General features: G+C 34.6%; 1 protein-coding gene and 1 pseudogene across 1 annotated transcript; one reads left to right on the top strand and one right to left on the bottom strand.

Annotated features, from left to right (window-relative positions):
- The first annotated feature begins 2,141 nt into the window (after positions 1 to 2,141).
- Positions 2,142 to 12,279, top strand: LOC120198463 (annotated as a pseudogene).
- A 1,249-nt stretch (positions 12,280 to 13,528) lies between these two features.
- LOC120198138 lies at positions 13,529 to 20,540 on the bottom strand. Its single transcript, XM_039199514.1, has 12 exons — positions 20,442 to 20,540; positions 18,797 to 20,258; positions 17,611 to 17,618; positions 16,675 to 16,850; positions 16,332 to 16,392; positions 16,111 to 16,209; positions 15,589 to 15,683; positions 15,333 to 15,446; positions 14,654 to 14,721; positions 14,346 to 14,456; positions 13,846 to 14,077; positions 13,529 to 13,738 (listed from the first exon to the last, which is right to left on the bottom strand). The coding sequence occupies exons 2-12, from the start codon at positions 20,173 to 20,175 to the stop codon at positions 13,628 to 13,630; spliced, it is 2,454 nt and encodes an 817-aa protein (XP_039055445.1). The 5' UTR covers positions 20,176 to 20,258; positions 20,442 to 20,540; the 3' UTR covers positions 13,529 to 13,627.
- Positions 20,541 to 20,735: the final 195 nt, after the last annotated feature.

Here is a 20,735-nt window from a genome sequence, read left to right as displayed (position 1 = left end):
TCCACCCCTGGATGTTGAGGATTGGAGACGAAATCTGTAAAATTTTATAGGTGAAAAATTTGAAGGAATAGTTGAAGTAGATAATATGTAATTGGACGAATTTACGTCTACTCCTATAAAGGGTAACTTATTTTATTCACGTTATTCATCTACTTTTTCTCTTCCTCATTCATCTATTTTTTCTTCCTTTTCTTCTCTCATATCAATTAAATTTTATCTTCTTCACTCTGATGTATAAATATGAAAGTGTTGTGTTAATCTTGAGGCAATGTACATTTCACAGTTATCGATCAAGATAAAATTATTTTAAAACTGTAATTTCTACCACGACATATTTTATGAATAATTTAAAAGTGATTTAGACTATTGTTCCAACATGATTGAGCTTTGCAACACAGGCTTATAGCTTGATTTCAGTATGACTCTGGAAATGAAAGGTAAGTCGGAGTGGTTGCAGTAGATAATTTGTAATTAAATAATTGGCTTAAATATATAAAAAGTGTCCAAACCTATGTTGTTTATCCAGTTTAGTGATTAACGTTTATTTCGTTTCAGTTTGATGCCTAACCTTTTATTCCTTTACTCAAAATGGGTCAAGCCGTAATGGACCGTTAGTTTTATCCGTTAAGTGACACGTGTCACAATATCGTATTTTTGAATTTTTCTAAAAAACTATTAAAAATATTATTATATTTATAAAAAACCCCTTATTTCTTTTAAATTACAAGCCGCCGACGTAGTCCTTTTCATCATCCTAGTTATAAGTCATCGTAGTTGTCGTCGATTGACCGTTGAAATCGCTTGGGATTACGATTTTCATCATAAGGTTCGCGAGCTATTAAACATCGATTCACCTTCAATCGACTGTTGATCTGTCACGATTTCATAGGGATTTTGGTCGCTGGAGGGAGGTGAGGTCAGGTGGAGCTTCGTCGATGGCAAAGGGCGACGGTCGGTGTGGATTTAGGGGTTGAAATGAAGGTTTTCAAAGTTTTGGGGTTATTTCAAATTTTATGTTTTTTAATATATAATTTTATTTTAAAAATTTTATATAAAATTTTTAAAAATATCAAATTGTGACAGATGTCACTTAACGGAGAAAATTAATGGTCTGTCACGGCTTGACCCATTTTGAGTAACGGAATGAAACAATAGACACCAAACTAGAATGAAATAAATGTTAGATACGAAACTGGAAAAACTGACATAGGTATGACACCTTTTGTATATTTAAGCCTAAATAATATTACGTTTATATTACTCTTATAAAAGTGCAGCTTTATTTTCATATTTTACACTCCTCATTCATCTACCTTATCTCTTCGTTTTGTCTCATTCATCTACTTTCCTTCCTATATGATTATATCATTTTATAATCATTATATGTTTTACTTATTGGTCTTAATTTCCTTGTTTGATGAAGGAAAAGGTTGTCCAAATAAATTAATTCCTAATAATAATAATACTTTATTATGCTATTAATCAAGTCAAAGACAATGTGCATTTATGTGACTATATTTAATCCATTAAATTTGTACAAGTTACAAAGAGAAATAAATGTGTACCTCACCTTATATCTCTTACACATTATAAAGGGTCAATATAACTTAATTTTTTTCAGTTCATGTGTACATTCATCTCATCAATACAATCGTATTTGCAATATAACTTAATTAGACATCTCTAAATTGATCTTATTTCTTGCACGAAGAAATAACTAAGTTTATAATTATAGTAAAATATGAGAAAAATTATCTATTGCAATTACCATTTTAAATGCCACCACCAATATCAATTGTAATATATGAGCAAGGTAATGAATGTAATAAACAAAGGGATACGGAGAAAATTGGATGTAATCTCTCTTTTAATTGTAAAAATAATTACAATATATTTTTCTCTATATATATTTTTTAACAAATCCTTATTTTACTTTTTATATATATGTCCGATCGGGTGTAAATTTATTTCAAAAGTTAAATTAATTCCGAATAGTGTGAAATCTCTCGAAATTTAAGGAGAGTTCGAGTTGATAAAAAATCAAACCCGCCCGACTCACATCCATCCCTAGTTACGTCTCTATCCCTATAAATGCCTTTATCATTTGGAATTACAATGCAGGTCGCAAATACAGAATAGATTTAGCATGGAACCCACTGGAGCTAAAGGTACAGCAAGGCGATCAACAGGTTACCTTCCTACCGTTTGGGATTGTGAACTCGTTAAGTCCTTTACCACATCCTACTCGGTTAGGTTCCTTCCATTTAATCATCAACCATTCTATCATTATAACAAAAAAATCAATTATTTTGTGTTTAAGTCTCTTATTTATTTATTTTTGGTACATGTTTTTAGATTGAGAGTCATGGGACTCGTCTGGAAGAACTCAAGTTACTTGCCAGCATGAAAGATGCAGGTCGCCAATTGGACATGATCGACACAATGAAAAGATTGGGAGTGGCTTACCTTTTTGAACATGAAATCCATGATATTCTCGCCAAGCTTATCCATCATAATATCCCCAATCATCTTTATACGGTAGCGATGTACATCAGGATTTTGCGACAGAATGGCTTTTTTGTCAGTACAGGTTAATTACTATATATGCTGTGTTTTTAACAGTTTTTGCATCAATTTTGATGACTAAAATGTGATATTCATATGAAAACAGATGTGTTCAGCAAGTTCATGGATGGAGATGAAAAATTCTTGGACAGCTTAGGAGAAGATGTAAAAGGTCTTTTAAGTTTATACGAAGCATCGTACCTTGGGATGCCAGAAGAACATGTTTTAGGTGAGGCCCAGAACTTTTATGCTAAACATCTGTTACTACTAAGGGAAAAGATGGAGACAAGAATCGGCGAGGAAATACGACACAGTTAACGGAATACCGACGACACTGGAGAATGGAATGGACCAAAGCACGGGATGTCATGGGTATCTACAAGAACCAGAGAGATGATAAGATGAATTCGGCTTTGCTTGAGCTAGCTATGTTGAATTACAACATTTTGCAATCCATTTATCTCAAGGAGTTGTTGCGGAAGACGGCTATTAGATAGAGCAAAATCGTAACTTATAATTTGAGAAATAAAAATGAGGATAAAAGAGATACAAAATTTACATGGAAAACCCCTAAATAATATAGGGTAAAAACCACGGGCAACGATAGAAGAATTTTACTATGAGGAAATAGGAATTACAACTTCTCTCTATCTACCAAGGAGAAAACAATGATAATTCTCTCTTGATAAAAAGGAGAAAACAACTCTCAAGAAACTCTCTAAAATCTCTAGTATTGGAAGAAAGCTAGAATCTTTTGGGATGGTTTTGAAGCTAAATGAGCTAGGGTATTTATAGTTGAAGCTTAAGGACTAATTTGTAAATACCCTAAATTATAATGACTAAAATTGAGATTTTATCATTGTCCAAATTCAACTAAAAACCAAACAAACTTTCAGTGCATTAATATTGTTTGACTATTCATGCCAACTTGCTTGGTACTTTCGGTGGCATGTATTTTCAACAAGAGCTCCAGAAGCTAGTCGAGTAAGATGAAGTTACAGTAAAAGTAGAAAGGTTTTTTACTAACAATTATAAAATTAATCCTAGAACATGTACGGGCAGATGGTGGAAGGAGTTGAATGTCAAGGAAAGGCTTTCTTTTGGTCGAGATAGGTTGCTTGAGGTTTATATTTGGACAATGAGAAGTATCCCTTCGGGTCCTCAGTTTTCCAAGTGCAGTAGGGATATAGCTAAATTTGGATCCTTATTTACTCCTCTAGATGATATATAGGACACATATGGATCACTGGATGAGCTTGAGAAATATATAGTTGCAGAAAAACGGTAATAGATATAGATATTTATAATGGGCCATGATAACAACAAAATATTTCCAACAACAAAATATTTCCAACATTTGCTTAAATAGTCACTTTGCTTAAATATTGCCTAACAAAATATCTCCCACTTGAAGATTCGATTGGAATAATCATATGTTCACACCATTCTTTCTACCTTGTACCTTCATGTTGCTTATGTTTCTGTTAGGCCACAGGAGGATCGACACCAGGTAAATTTATCAGCATTGATTGCCTTCGTCATGAAATCTTCTATGTTATCTTTGGTATGGATCTTCTGCATATCTATCGTCCCTTCTTCCACCTTTTTACGAATGAAATGGTACTGAACTCGTATGTGCTTTGTCCTTAAAATGAAATGTTGGATTCCTTGCTAGATGCAAGGCACTTTGACTATCACAATATAGAGATACATACTCTTGATTGTGCCCAAGCTCCTCCAATAGCATCTTCAACCAAATTGCTTCTTTACTGGCTTGTGTAGCTGCTACATATTCTGCTTCTGTTGTGGATGTAGCCACAACTGACTGCAATTTTGAAACCCAGCTTACAGCTCCACCAGCAACTTTAAACACATATCCTGTAGTAGATTTGATTTTATCCAAAACCCTTGCATAGTCAGAATCAACATACTCATTGATAAGTAAGTTTCATCCTCCATAACATAATGCAACATTTGAGGTCTCTTTGATGTATCTCAGGATCCTCTTTACTGTATTCCAATGCTCTTTGCCTGGATTTGCCATGTATGCCTGGATTTGCCTTGTACCGACTAACCACTCCCACTGTTTGTGCAATGTCTGGTCTTGTGCATATCATAGGAAACATTAAACTTCCCACTATTGATGCATACGGTACTCGAGACATCTCCATCCTCTATTCTTCACTGCTAGGACTCATACTGGAGGATAATTTGAAGTTAATAGGAAGAGGGGTAGAAATTGGCTTACAATCTTACATGTTGAATCGTGACAAGATCTTCTACAAGTAATTCTTTTGTGAAAGCCAAATCTTCCTATTACTTCTGTCTCGGTGAATTTGCATCCCTAGAATCTTGTTTGCTGATCCCAAGTCCTTCATTTCAAATTCCCTAGCCAGTTGTGCCTTCAATTCTTCAAAATGATCTTTATTGGGTCCTGCAACCAACATGTCATCCACATACAACAGCAATATAACAAAATCGTTATCACCATACCTCTTGAAATAAACACAAGTGTAACACCCCCAACCCGTATCCGACCCGGATACGAGTCCGAAGTGTCACATTGACTTTTCAAACATTTATTCGTATAAAATAGTGAGTAATTTAAAAAAATTTATAACATTTAACTTATTCAAAACGTTTACAAAATATATCAGAGTTCATACGATTTATATCTTTAGACTACATGCCAACTACACTCTATATACAGTACATATATTTTCTGATATGACATTTGGTAAGGAGAACTGACATGTCTTGCTCCGCATTACTCTTTACTCTTCTCGAAACCTACATGTAAATCACTTACACGCTAAGTCATAGACTTAGTGAGACATATAACACATATAATAAAACCACAAACCATTTCATATAACATAATGCATACTTATACGTATATCATTAATATACTTATCAGTACTCATATCATTATTACTAATTTCTTTCTATCACGTAAGCATATATTGAACCTTTCTATACTCACCATCGAGTATCCATGTCATTTCACAACAAAGCATATATATATAGTATCATAACAAGTTATTTATTATCTTTAAAGCCCTTGCATTAGCCCATGTATACATTTGAGAACTTAAGGTATGTGAGTACATTGAGGTTGTGCACTAATGCTGTCACCACAGCTCGTATCAATTCCCTCATGGGGCACCGAACCTTAGTTCAGTATTCGTCCCGAAGGACCAGTCCATAGATCCCGAAGAATCTAGGTAAACTGTCCATATGTCCCGAAGAACATAGGTAAACAATTCATATGTCCCGAAGAACCTAGGTAAACAATCCATATGTCCCGAAGAACATAGGTAAACCCTCGACCCTTGGCATGCCAACTATACCACTAGCTCTCTTATCACATAACATGGGCATTAACATTCATAACAGTTCAATTTACTTATTCATATCCTTTCTCTTATGAACATATATCTTTTCTTTTCAGTCACGTACCAAATGTACGTGTAATCATTGATCTTATAATCACATGTTCATTCTCTTCGGTCACATACCATATGTATGTGTAAACATATATCTAATATCATATAACACGCATCACAAATGCATGAATTCACATAAATCATTTCTTATAGCTTTATTCATATCACATATTCATATAAGCTCATATCTTATTTCACATATACTTTCCATATAACTTATATATCTCATAATCACACAAATCATAACATTGATCACCAATCAAATAACATTTTAGGAGTTACTTCTTACCATAGTAACTCCATCACTGGCTCATCGCAAGCCAAATGTTTATTCAATAATATAAGTACAAATTAAATTGCACTCACCTTAGCTTTGCTTTGATTTGATTCTAATCCTTCAGTTGATTCGGAACGGGATCACGTTCTATATCTACATAATCATACATAGATCTATTTCAGTATCATAACTAATATACTCTAATGGTTCACTCTTTAGACCAAGATAAAAGTCAATTTCATCTTTTAATGAAGGTATGCATCGATGCACTACTGATGCATCGGTGCATAAAATGTATTCGATGTTGTATTATTACTGGGATGCATCGATGCATGCCTTATGCATCGATGCACTAATTGCATTCGATGTATTTATTTTAAAAGAGTGCATCGATGCACTACCAATGCATCGATACACCTTCAAACAAATTTCTGGGTTTTAACCTTGATGCATCGATGCACAATGAATATGCATCGATGCACTCTGCCCAGAATCCTCTTTTTGAACCCGAAAATCATTCATTTTGGATTAAATCCTTCATGTTTAATCCCCTCTTTCACTCTTAACTCTAGTACACATCCTTAAACCAATCATTTTCATTTATTTCATCTTAAACCTCAAAATCCTATCTTCCATATGTAATTTAATAATTACATCAATTTTGCAACATGTTTCAAATCTAATTCTATTACTTCATATCTCTTACTTAGATTGATAACAAGTCAAATCCAACTTTCAATTCTTGTTATGAACTCTATTCCAATATTTCATTCAAGAACCTCTAATCTTTAATCTTATCTATCTCCTTTATCTTTTGATCTTAAGATAACTTAAGCTTTCCTTAAGCTTAGTTATCATCTAATGATCAAAACCCAATCTTAAACTTAACAAATAATTAACTAAGTAGAAGACTCACCTTTGAGCTTGGAGATACGGGAGGAGAGGAAGAAGAAGAAGAAAAGAGAGTTTCTGGAGAAATCTCTCAATCTTATCCCATATATATCATTATCTTATCCTTTCCAAGTCAAATGACCACTTTGCCCTTAAAATCATTTAATAATTACTAACAACTTTTAGGATTTATTTTCAGATAAATCATTGAACTAATTCATTCTTCTACTTTAATCACCAAATTTCTGAAACTTTACCATTTAGTCACTAACCCATAGTTTGGGATGTTACAACAAGGGTTTGCATTAAGTATGTTGTATCCAAGGTACATAATGAAGGAATCAAATCTCTTATACCAACATCTCGGCGCCTACTTTAGACCGTACAAAGATTTGTTCAACCTACAAACCAAGTTCTTCTTTTCTTTTTCTTCAAAACCTTCAGACTGGAGCATGTAAACCTCTTCTTCAAGATTTCCATGAAGAAAAGTTTTTTTAACATTTAGCTGCTCTAGATATAAGTTCAATGTAGCACACATTGCCAAAACTACTCGAACTGTTGTTAGTTGAACCACAGGAGAAAAGATTTCATTGAAATCAATATCTTCTTTTTGAGCATATCATTTGACCACCAGTCTTGCATGATACCTCTCAACTTGATCGTCACCATTTCGTTTGATTTTGAAGACCCATTTGTTACCAATTGGATTCCTTCCTTGTGGTAGTGGCACAAGGTCCCATGTATTATTTATATGAAGGGCTTCAATTTCTTCTTGCATCGCCATCATCCATAGTGAAGCATCTGAGCTATTTATTGCCTCCTGGTATGTTGATGGCTCATCGTCCTCTGTTAAAAGACAATATGCAATATTTCCTACTATAACATAATCTGAGTGCCAATTGGGACGTCTTCTCACACGATCTGGTTGACGATTTATTGGAGCTTCAGAACTCTCTGGTTCTTTTTCATCATGTGCTGGTTCTACTTCAAAAGAATCTCCTTGTTCAACATCCTTTTCCACATGTATCTGTGTAGTCTCTGACTTTTCAGCGCTACCATCTTTTTTTTTCTTTTTAGTTTATTTTCTACAAAGATAACATCTCTACTGATGATCACTTTACAGGCAGTGGGATCCCACAAGCGATACCCCTTTACACCATCAGCATACCCCAAGAATTTGCATTTCCTGGATTTTGGATCCAGTTTTGAGATTTCTTGGGAGTTGTACATCACGTACACAATATTTCCAAATATATGGAGGTTTGAATAATCAGTTGATTTACCAGTCTACATCTCCATTGGTGTCTTCAGCTCTATTGTAGTTAATGGAGCTCGATTCACCAAATAACAGGCGGTATTGACTGCTTCTGCCCATAATGATTTTTCTAGGCTTGCATCCCTCAACATTGCTCTTGTTCTTTCTAACAAGGTTATGTTCATCCGCTCTGCCACTCCATTTTGTTGAGGAGTGTTCGCCACTGTGAACTGTCTTTTGATGCCTTCTTTCCTGCAAAAGTCATCAAATTCTTCACTTGTGTATTCTCCTCCATTATCTATTCTGAAATACTTGATCTTATTTCCAGAATCAAGTTCCACCCGCGCCTTGAAGTTTTTGAAAGTTGAAAACACGTCTGACTTATTCTTAATAGGGTACACCCAACATCTCCTGGAGTAGTCATCAATAAATGAGACAAAGTATTTTGCTCCGCCTAGGGATGTAACTGGTTCTTGCCATACGTCAGAGTTAACCAATTCTAGAACACTTTTGCCTCTAGAATTTGATTTGTTGAATTTCAATTGGTGCTTCTTACTTGTTATGCAATGCTCACACAAAGGAAGTGTTACCTTTGTTAAGCCTGGAAGTAGCTTTTGCTCCACAAGGACTTTCATTCTTTGTTCTGACATGTGTCCAAGTTTCTGATGCCATAGCATTACAGAATCTGAACTACATGAGGCACCAGAGGCTTCTACTTCTAGCAAAGTCTCTCCCTTCAGCATATACAAATTTGGTGTTATATTTTCACCTTTCAGCACCACAAGCGCTTCATGGAACACCTTCATGATTCCTTTTTGTGTTTCAATCTTGCTTGCATTATTATCCAACAATTCATAGGATAATAAATTTTTCTTCAGGCCTTTCACTTTCCGCACAGCTCGAACAATTTTGATTGTTCCATCATACATCTTCAATTTGATGGTTCCCACGCCAACGATCTCTAAGGCATGATCATTGCAACTATACACAGATCCTCCTGAGACAAGTTCATAATGATGAAACCATTCTCTTCTTGAGGTCATGTAATATGTTGCTCTCGAATCAATGAGCCATATATATGTATATCTCTTTCTACCTTCCACGGTGGTTGATGCTTCACAACATAGAGCATCTCTATCATCTGAAGTCTTTATGGTATTGCCTTGTGGATTGGAGTTTTTATTTAGACTCCAAGAATCCTTCTTCAAGTGACCATTCTTTCCACAATTATAGCACTTTAAATTCTTCTTTCTCCTCGACTTCGATCTACTATGTTTGTGACTGCTGCTTTGGCCACGTTCTGTTGATCTCCCTCTCATCGTTGTCAACGCTTCTGCTTATTGCAGATTTACTTGTCTGTCTTCCTTGTTCTTGCGTCGATTTTCTTCTTGTAGAACAGCAGCTGCAACATCATCGAAGACTAGACTAGTGACATTACTGTTTGTCAAGTTGATGATGAGTTGACCATACGAATCAGGTAGACTTTGAAGTAGAAGTTCAACACGTTCTTGTTCTCCTAGTGTACATCTTAAGGATGTAAGCTGAGAAAATAACGTGTTCAGTGTGTTTAAGTGCTCCGTCACTGAAGTAGATTCTGACATACGGAGAGTGTATAATCTTCTCTTAAGGAAAATTTTATTGTGTAACAATGTGGCCTCGTACAGTTTGGTGAGATGATCTCATATCTCCTTAGTTGTCTTCTTCTCTTCGATGCTTGACAATACTTCATCTGCTAATGCTCGATGAAAGCTTGTCATAGCATTTCCGTCCATTTTGATCCATTTGTTGTCATCTGTGAAATCTACCGGCCTTTCACTGATAGCTGCTAGACAACCGTCTTTCCTCAGGATGGCATTCATCTTCAATTTCCATAATGAGAAATTTCTCCCATTGAATTTTTCAATATCAAATTTCGTTGTCATAGCTTCTTTTACGGATAGCTCCTACTATTTCACTATCGTGAATAATTCTCTGAAATCTTCAAAGAATGGGTAATAACTTTTTACTTTCTTATGTTGGAGGATCCACCTTTTGGTGGCAACCACAAAGACAATAAGCAGATATTACACACTCTAATCTAGCTCTGATACCAATTGTTGCGGAAGACGGCTATCGGAAAGAGCAAAATCGCAACTGATAATTTGAGAAAATAAAAATGAGGATAAAAGAGACACAAAATTTACATGAAAAATCCCTAAATAATATAGGGTAAAAACCACGGGCAACGGTAGATAGGCTGCTTGAGGTTTACATTTGGACAATGGGAAGTATCCCTTCGGGTCCTCAGTTTTCCAAGTGCATGAGGGATATAGCTAAATTTGGATCCTTAGTTACACCTTTAGATGATATATAGGACACATATGGATCACTGGATGAGCTTGAGAAATATACAGTTACAGAAAAATGGCAATAGATATAGATATAGATATCTATAATAGGCCATGATAACAACAAAATATTTCCAACATTTGCTTAAATAGTCACTTTAATTCTTTTTCATTTTCTTTAAAGTAATTTAACCCCGACAATTTATTTTTAGGATAAAATAATCCTTACTTAGATGGAGATCGTTAGTTAACTAATGACACTTTTCGCTAATGTGGTGACACCTATGTGTCGGAAGTGATAACGTGACACATGTCACATTATCACTCAAGTATATATGGCATGTGTCACATCATCACTTTAGATACTAAAGTTTTATTATGTCAGCAAAAAGCATTAACCGTTAGTTAACTAATAATTTGCATCCAACCCATGGTCATTTAGTCCCAAAATGTATATGTTTGTTTAATGATGAGTTATGCCAAGATATATCTCAACTTGCAGATGGGATCTTAAGGCAATAGAAGAACTTCCGAAGTACATGAAACTTCTCTATGAAGCCATCTACAACCATGTTAGTGAAATGGCTCAAGATGCTTTGATAGATAATGGCATCGATGTTCTACCCTACCTTAAGGAAGTAGTATGGACCCGTTGAATAGAAGCAGTACATATATATATATATATATATATATATATATATATATATATATATATATATATATATATATATATATATATATATATATATATATATATATATATATATATTGATTAATAGTTTACATTGGATCATACATGAAAGAAGCACGATGGTTGCACACTGGATACAATCCAAGTGCAGAAGAAAATCTAGAGAACGCTTGGGTAAGCAGTGGGATGGCAATAGCCATGGTATATGGCATTCTTGGAGTTGCAGGACTCTCTATACATCAATATTTGTCTGAATTTGTGGAGAATTGGTTTCACTCTCACTTGGTTCGTATGCCTGCCTACTTTGCCCGCCTCTTTGATGATTTAAACACTTCAAAAGTTTGTACTAATATCTGTTCTAATCGTATTTTTTTAATATATATTAGGTTTTCTCACACATACCGACATACGCTATCAGTTGAAGAAAACATTTTATATTAAAAAAATACTAGATATCATATAATCATGTTGGTTATACATATCAAATATAATTTAGATTTTATCTGCAGGAGGAAATGGAAAGGGGAGAGTGGATGAACTTGATACATTTTTACATGATTGAAAAGGGGGCATCAGAAGGAGCACGTGATCATGTAAATGGTTTGATAAGGGATTTATGGGAAAAATTAAACAGAGGAATAATTGAAGATTCAGTTGGAGCAGATGTGGTTGTCAAAGTTACCGTCACGACTGGCAAGCCTCTCCCACTCATTCAATATCCATGCTCAATCATAGCCCCATATATACCCCTCAATAATCATCAGCACACACCATGCCCTGCTTTACATGTACTTGCATGCCACCGCTCCTTGGTTATACTAAGTTGAAGTAAAAGAAAAGAAAATGAGGCTACCAATTTAGGGAGAAGAAAATGAACGATGCTCTTCAACTGAGTTAACCCGATAAATATTCATCGTCACTATCATCACTTCCATTTCATTATCATCCGAATCAACTATTCAAATCCCTTACCTGAAATACACCATATAAAAATAGTGACCTGATGATTAGATAGTGATCAGACAGTAAATAAAAGAGAAAAATTAAACTAAATTTTTTATATTCGTATCATTTGAATACAATAAAAACTCACTATAAAAATGATTCTTCTAACTTAATTTGTTTTATTCATTATTTGTAAATTTTATTTATTTTCTAATTAAGGTGGCAAATATTGAGAGGCTTTTTACAAAAAGTTTAATGCTTTATTTAGTCTCTATACTATATTAGTTTTTTAATATTAACACTTAGAATTAATTTCTTGTCCAGAATGACTCTTAAAGCTACATCTAACTTAACTTTCCATCATCATCATCTTGAAGGAGCTTTCACCAAAATACACTTTTTTGTTGCCTACTGTCTTCATCAATCCATCTCGATTTTTAAGTACATTATGTGCAGAAAAAAATATATGGAAAAGCTTCAATAAGAAATAATTTTTAAAATTGTTGTAAAGATTGTGATTTCAACATTACTAAACCATGATTATGCAAGAAAAATATGTATAAAATATTTCATTTCTTGTTAAATTCAAGTCTCTGGAGCTATAATTTTATTATATTTATACTTTGTTTAGTGAAACTCATCAATAACCTTATATATATATACATATACTAGGTAAAAGAGTAACTTTTATCCCTATTGTAGACTCAATTTATCATTTTTAGTCTCTATCATGTTTTGCATCAATTTGGTCATTGAAATTATTTAATTGTGTCATTCTATACCCTACCTCTAACTTAAAACCCTAAATTGAGGATTTTAAATTTAAGATTTAAAGTTAGGGATAAAGTATATAATGATATAATTAAACAACTTTGAAAGCTAAATTGATACAATAATGACATTAGATCTACTACATGAACAAAAGTAACCTTTAAGCTTATAAAATATTAGAGCAAGGAAGATGATAGGTTAGTTTTTAAAATTTGATATAATAACAATTTTAATCTTTAAATCTTTTTATATTGTATCAATAAAATTTAATCCTCAAACTTTATATATTGTATTGATTTGATACTTATTCTTAAAAAAATTAAAGACTGGTAATCGAAAATCCAAATATTTTTTCTTACATTTTGAAGGTCAAACATATTATTTCAAATCACTGGGTTTCATCATTCATACAGTAATAAACATGACAAATTGTGCATGGGAACATACCCAATTTGACATCTAATTTGAAGATAGAAAATGAACACGGGCAAGTGGGTACTCTTTTCCAGCTACCCAAACACCTGTTTGCGACCACTGCACATCTTCCCACTCAATATTCTCCACCAATACCTGTTTCGTCATCATCAGCATTTCATTCCTATTGGCTTTATATAGTAACACCTCAACAAGTAAAAGCAGTATGCAAAATCAAGATAGTAAATTATGAAATGTAATACCTCCACATGCTCGAGTGGCAGGGGAATTCCGATCGAACGCATCGCTTTCTGGGGAAGGGGCTTCTTACAGCGAGACCATCTGAAAACATCTACGAGGATGTTATCGGATTCGTTCTTTTCACCATTTGAGGAATGCAAGTGCTGAGTTTGAGCCTTCTCTGCATCTGTTTCATGTGCTTGAGAACCCGTTCCGGCTTTCACCATTTTCTCACCGGTAAAACATAGCTCATACCTTCATAAAGTAATTTAAATTATTTACGAATAAAAAAAGAAACGAAAATGCCAATAGTTTGCACATCAATTCAACTGTCAGATTATTGTCATGTTTCTTGTTAATGTTATATACAAGTTAAATCATATTGGATCAAGAAATTAAGCTAATAGTAATTAGAAAATGTAATTAATAAACTAAAAAGGAAAGAGGAAGGAAGGCCAAAATAAGTAATACAGCCATGGAGCTTGTTAAAGAAACAATGAGAGCAATATATAAATAACAATACCTGCTGGAATGTGTCTCCAAGTACAGAACTTCACCTTTCTTCAAACGGGCGGACGTATAAAGGGGTTTCTTCAGACCTTTGTCCGCAACTATACTTATACTATACTTAATCCTGTGGAAATGGCAACCATTGTAACAGAATGAAAATTCGGGTTCGGCATGATAAGAAATTAAACAAAAGACAATCATGATAATTTCATACTCAAAACACAATAAAACTTCAGATTCTGCACCAAAGATATATACCAAAAATAAGATGCCGAATCAAAAATATCAAGACAAGAAATCAAAAATAGATATTGAAGGTACCAAGGCTCATTGCAGAGATTGTACTGTATTGTAACTTCTCGCACATATCTTTGCTGTCGTAAAGCATTCTGAGAATTGAAAAGAATCACATTAGCTTAGTTCTATTATATAAACAGAAATACAACACATTAATCGTAATAATGGTAATAACAGAAAAGATTTCAATAACATGAAGTATGAAGTTCCGCATTCCTCGACTATTTGATTAATGATTACTCTTAATGAGCTGCCAGAAAAATAAGCAGATATAATGTAAACCGATACCAGAAACTTAAGAAGAAAAGGCAGCATATCCAACTTATGCAGCAAATGCTTCTGTCATTGCCTCATGCTTGTAGCATGCTGATTTTCACAACACCATGCATTTCACACAATAATTTACTCCCGACTAGAAAAGGCATGCACGCATGCACACATACACAATACACATGCATGTAGTTCAAATTGTATGATATACTAAATGGTCATGTTTCCAAGTAGTTGTAAACTTATTTCCCAATTGTGACCATGGTTGCAAGTTACTGATGCCAAAAGATATGAGATACAAAAGGTCTAGCAAAGCAAAAGCATTGACATGTCACACAAAGCAATACAAGCTACAACAACTCCTTTAGAAAAAACAAGACAAAACTAAAAGTTTCACTTCAAGAAATTAGATGAAAAAGGAGGCAGGAAATACTGAAGCTGCTGCCCTAGTAGTAATTGTCCGTTCTACAGCAACTGGAGCAAGGGTGGGCTCCACTGTTGATGAATGCGTGAGGCATGGCTCCAAATCAATGGTTCCGCCTCCTTTCTGAATTAAAAAAATGGCAAGAAGACACAGTATGTAAGAAAAGGAAAGACATTATAATCATTTATTGAATTTAGATATAAGCTTTTCACGAACTTATTAAAACTTGTGGAATAAAGGGGTAAAAAGATCAAAAGTTTGTAACCTTAACAATGCAGCATCGCTCAACACAGTAACTACAACTGATTCCAGCTCCCCAAGCACGGGAACGAACATTGTTCCTTAGTTTAGAATTGTAGCCTAACAAATTATTGATGCTATAATGTCAGAGTGATGCATAGAAACAGATTTCCGGTGGATGATAGAAATAAATAGAGTAATAGTGATAATATCAAGATCGTGCCTTTGCCAGTAGAGCTAAGCAAACAAAGACACTGATGTAACCAAAAAAAAAAATCAAACCATGACACCAATTCAGCTCAAGTCGACTTTGGTATACCTCATCATTCTGGGTTGAGCAACTAGAAAAACCAAATATTCCATAATAAACTTTATTATTATTTTTTATCAGTTTTAAATGCTTACTTATCTTAAAATGTTTACACATTAAAGCCCTACCTAAGTAGATGCACAAAGTAGAGCTCATATACTGCTTAATTGAATTTAGATATAAGCATATGTTACTGGAATTAGTAGACAAATAAGATACAGCCGAAATTAAACTTACAATCTTGTGGGGGTAGCACACGTATAGTAGCACGTAGCTCTTGGATAGCTGGTGGAGGTGGAGAAGCAGTTGGACGGCAGTAACCAGTATGCATAAGAACTATAACAAAACATCCCAACAATACATCAACGCAAAATTGTGTGATACAGTTAACAGTTCTATGATTTACAAGGCCAAGGAAGGGCTAACCCTACAGAATTCATGTTTCCATTACAACATACCAGCAACAAGATCAGAGTCATCTGTGTATATATCAGTCCCCCAAAGCTGGCCACCTCTGACCTGCACATAATGCACTTATAGAACTTAGAAAGAGGGAGAGAAAGAGAGAAGGATAATGACTTGGTCAACTTTATCCAATTTCAAGACATAAAATCGTCAAGATCCCCTAATTATAAAGAGGCCTCCAATATAGTTTTTTTTAATAAAGCAAATAAAATGTACAAGAATGCAATCAAAACAATGCAAAAAATCACGATTAAGACAACCTTTCATATTTTGCAAATTGCACAAGAAAGAGAACAAAAGCCTCAAAAGAAATAGAAGACATCTTTAGCGTCCTACCTGACGATTTGTAGCAGTAACATGCTCAGAAGGTATTCGAATTTCAAGGGTAGGTCCATTTAGAGGGCTTTCACCATTTTTATCAGCTTGAGAGGCTTTATATTCTTTCCACAACTTAAGTATCTCTTGCATGCATTCACCAACTTTATAAACGACAGAAGACACTTCAGGTTTACCTGAATCACAAAAACATAAGTAGATTACAAATAAAGAATATAAACCCAGTGAAATGTCTAAAACCTTTCAGTTCAGTCAATAATCACAAACAACCCACTCCAAAGATGCATTGATCAAGTCACACATAATAGGTGTGAAAAGGAAGAATAAACAATCAACAGAAACTATTCATCACTAACAAGACCTACTTAGATACCCATGGTATAAACAAGACAATACTTATAACCAGTGTAATACTGTTCTCATCACTCATGAGGCTCTAATACATTGGAGATTTCATCGTCTCTAATTTCTTTCTAAGCATCCTTGACTCCTAAAAATAACAATAAAGTTTAGTATTTAAAACTTGATGACTAGAAATAATCATCTATATTGATGTCACCAATTTAATTATTTCCTAGCTTTGTCCCTATAAGTTGAGGATTGACTGAATTAATGTAGAATAGCCTGATATACATCCTAACTAATGCAGTCTTCAAATCAAACATAGAGAAAATCTACAATAAAACATAGTTCCAGTCTTCATCTACCAAATCAATGTGCAAGAACAAGCCTAAACTACCACTATAAATGACACTTCAAACATACAAAACGTAAATGTCCAAATATTAAGCACAGGCCAAGAGAAGCTCTGCAACCAGATTATTTCTTTCAGATCAGTCTTCACTTCACCAGATCATAGTGTCCCATCCAATCAAATATGAATATAAAATTGCATCTAAAACTTTGAAATCCAGAAGGCACTAGATCACATCTTACCTTGAGATCTGCAGAGAAAAAAAAAGATAAAAACTATCGTTAGAAAGAAAAAATAACAACATACCAGAGTCATAGTTTGTGATAATGAAGATGTAGCGAACAAAGCTTCAACCAACAAAATTTTTAAAATCGTTTAAAAAGAACTTGTATAACAGTTAATTTATATGAATTTTATTTTGTGTAAAGACCGAAGGATTGGAAATGCTCTCAGAATAGAAATCCCTATATATAGTTAAGCATTAATTACATGGCACAGAAACTGAAAAAAAAAAGATGCCTAAAAATTAATATCAGCAACGTTACTTTTAACAATGAGATCAGCAGTATCACAAATACTTGTAAAGACTTCCGAAACATCATTGAAAATAACCGGTGCAAATAGAAAAACCCAATTAATTTGCAAGCAATGGTAAATCCAATGCCAATTGGACGGTTGGAACAAGGACTATAGCAAGAGAGAGTGAATGAATATCAATACAACAGATTAGAGAGATGCAAAGAAGAAAGAGAGGAGATTTATTTCATGAAGAAAATTACTAGGGCTAGACTGCTGTATATTTCGTTTCCCATCCCGCAGCCATCTTTCCATCCATTAAGTATAGAATCCAACCACTTCAAGCTTCAGTAAATTCTTACCATATAAATCCTTTAATCCATAAATAACTTCAGAAAGCATAACTTTACCTTCCATTTAAACTCTAGAATGTCCCATCTCAAATCTAAATTAATTTGTTACATTAGCGATGAGAAATAAGTTATTCAAAGAACTCAGTGACCTGGTCCTCAAGAGCACATAGATAAGAGCAACTATCATCAAAGTACCATTTCAGAAGTGTACCAGAGGTTCAATATCTTAAAAACGGTACAAGCGACCTCTTGAACCATATCGCTAAAAAATTCTTAAACCGGAATTGCCCAGTAAGAAGAAAATTGTAATTCTTTGTGAAATATTTTTCTTAAAGCTAATATCTTTCCTATCAGTTCACTTAAATTATATATATAAGAAAGCCGCTGGAATTAGATAACAAGTAAAAATGAACAATCAAGTAACTTCACTAGGAGTTTAAAGACTAGAATGCATGGAGATTTTAAAGAGTATGATTCCATATAATACATGGAACAATGCAACGTTAAGGTAAATATGCAAGAAATTAAAATAGACACTAAGAAAAATAGGAAGACACACCCTTCATTGTCTTGAGGTCGAGACCTTAAACAAGGATCGCGGTTTGCCACCTGAGGGCTTCCTCTTGGACGAAGCATCCTTTTACGCTGCTGGACTCCAGAACCAAAACCTTCTTTTTCCCTTTCAGTAGCCCCTTCACCATCTGCACACCCATCATCGGACTCTTTGTCAGAGCACCTGCTGCGCTTCTCAGGTCTGTCTCCTTCTGTTTCACCATCCCTTTCTCTTCTCCTATCTCTAGATTCTCTATCAACAATTTTCCAGCTCTCCAATTCTTTTTGTTTTTTCTGCTCAGATACCTGATTTTCTTGCTCTTGTGTTCTGACAGATCCATCTCCCAAATCCTTGTCATTGCTTGATCCTTCTTTATCTGCTGCTCCATTCAGTGGTTCTCTCTTAATGTGGTCCTTTTCTCTCTCTTTTGACCTTTCTTTTTCCTTCAAATCCTTCCTTTCTCTTTCCCATCTCTCTGCTTCTCTATCCTCCCTTGCAGATTCTTTGACCTCACCGCTGCTATTACCTAAATGCATGATGTTCCTACGATCACTTCTTTCTTTATCTCTATCTCCCCAATCCCGGTGTTTTCCATCTTTTCTTTTTCTATCCTTGTCCTTAAATCTATCGTCACCTTTTGAATCAAACTTGTTCTCACCAACAGCCTCATGACCTTCTGCATTTTCTCTTTCTTCAGTAGCAGAACCTTCCTTTACAATTTCAATATTTCCTTGTGAATTAGCACGTTGGATGTGCCATTGATCTATGTTTCCACCTGGTGGTTCTGAATATTTTCTTCCTCTAGTGTAATCCCTTGAATCCTTCCAATTTGCATTAATGCTTGCCCCACCATAAAGATCCTTTTCCACCTTCAAATCACCCTTCAGACCACTATAATTTTCTCTATCATGTTTCAATTCTTTACTCCCGTCCCCCCTACTCTCAAACCTAACATCCCTTTCACCTTTCCCAGATGGATACTCCCTCTTTACAGAATCAGCAAAAAACTCCCTCGGTTCCACCCTTTGTTCTCGACTCTCGACCCTAACCTCTCGGTTTTCCTTGGCATCCCGCACCTCCATCCTACTATCGTAACAACCCTGGTGAGAATCCATGTGTGAATCATTCAAAGCAACAGACGAAGGCATTCTATACATGGCATGCTGTAGAGGTGACCTTCTACCGGAATCGCGAAGCTCGGTTCTAGGAATTCTAGGCATTCTAGCATCTTGCCCCATGTCATAAGGGCTAGGATGATGGGACTCGGGGGGAACAGAAGACGAAGGCATTTTAGGATAAGCAGCAGTTTCCTCATGAGGGTATTTAGAAGCAGAAGAAGGCTGACCACCACCTTCTTCATGAGATCTCTTTGGAGCACCACTCATCTTTTTCAAATATCACTAAAAATCCCTTTAAAGACAATCACTAAATACCCAGATGAAATAAAGCAACGACTTTTCCCCTTATCCTGCATAAGAGAAAGAAATTAACACGAACCCAAAAGAATTTTCAAAGTAAAGAACCCAAATCTGAACAAGATGAGAAAACAATGTTCATAACTTTAAAACCTGGCGCCATGTTTCAGCAGAAGAAGTTAAATTACAAAAAAAAATATGGCAGCAAATAATAAGACGAAGAAAAAAAATATTACCTTCAATATTGGAAGTGAATGGAGAGTTAATTGTTGAAAATCTAGGTTTCCAACTGGCTCAGGCTGTGTTATTTTCTATTTCAGTTTTAAATATGATATATATATATATATATATATATATAAAGAAGATTTGGTAACTGTTTAGAATTGGATCCTGCAAAGTCAAACCCTGTATTACAAACTCTGCTAAAAGAAAACCCTGTATTACATACAATGAGCAAGCACATCCACCATCCACTATTTGGGGAAAGTAAGTAAATAATATAAATAGTTAAAATATGCTTCAAGTCCTCT

This window comes from Hibiscus syriacus, unplaced genomic scaffold (genome assembly GCF_006381635.1).
Source record: "Hibiscus syriacus cultivar Baekdansim isolate YM2019G1 unplaced genomic scaffold, ASM638163v2 tig00117056_pilon, whole genome shotgun sequence".
Lineage (NCBI taxonomy): Eukaryota > Viridiplantae > Streptophyta > Magnoliopsida > Malvales > Malvaceae > Hibiscus > Hibiscus syriacus.
Note: the sequence above shows the minus strand (reverse complement) of the source record. Positions and strands in the feature narration are given on the sequence as shown.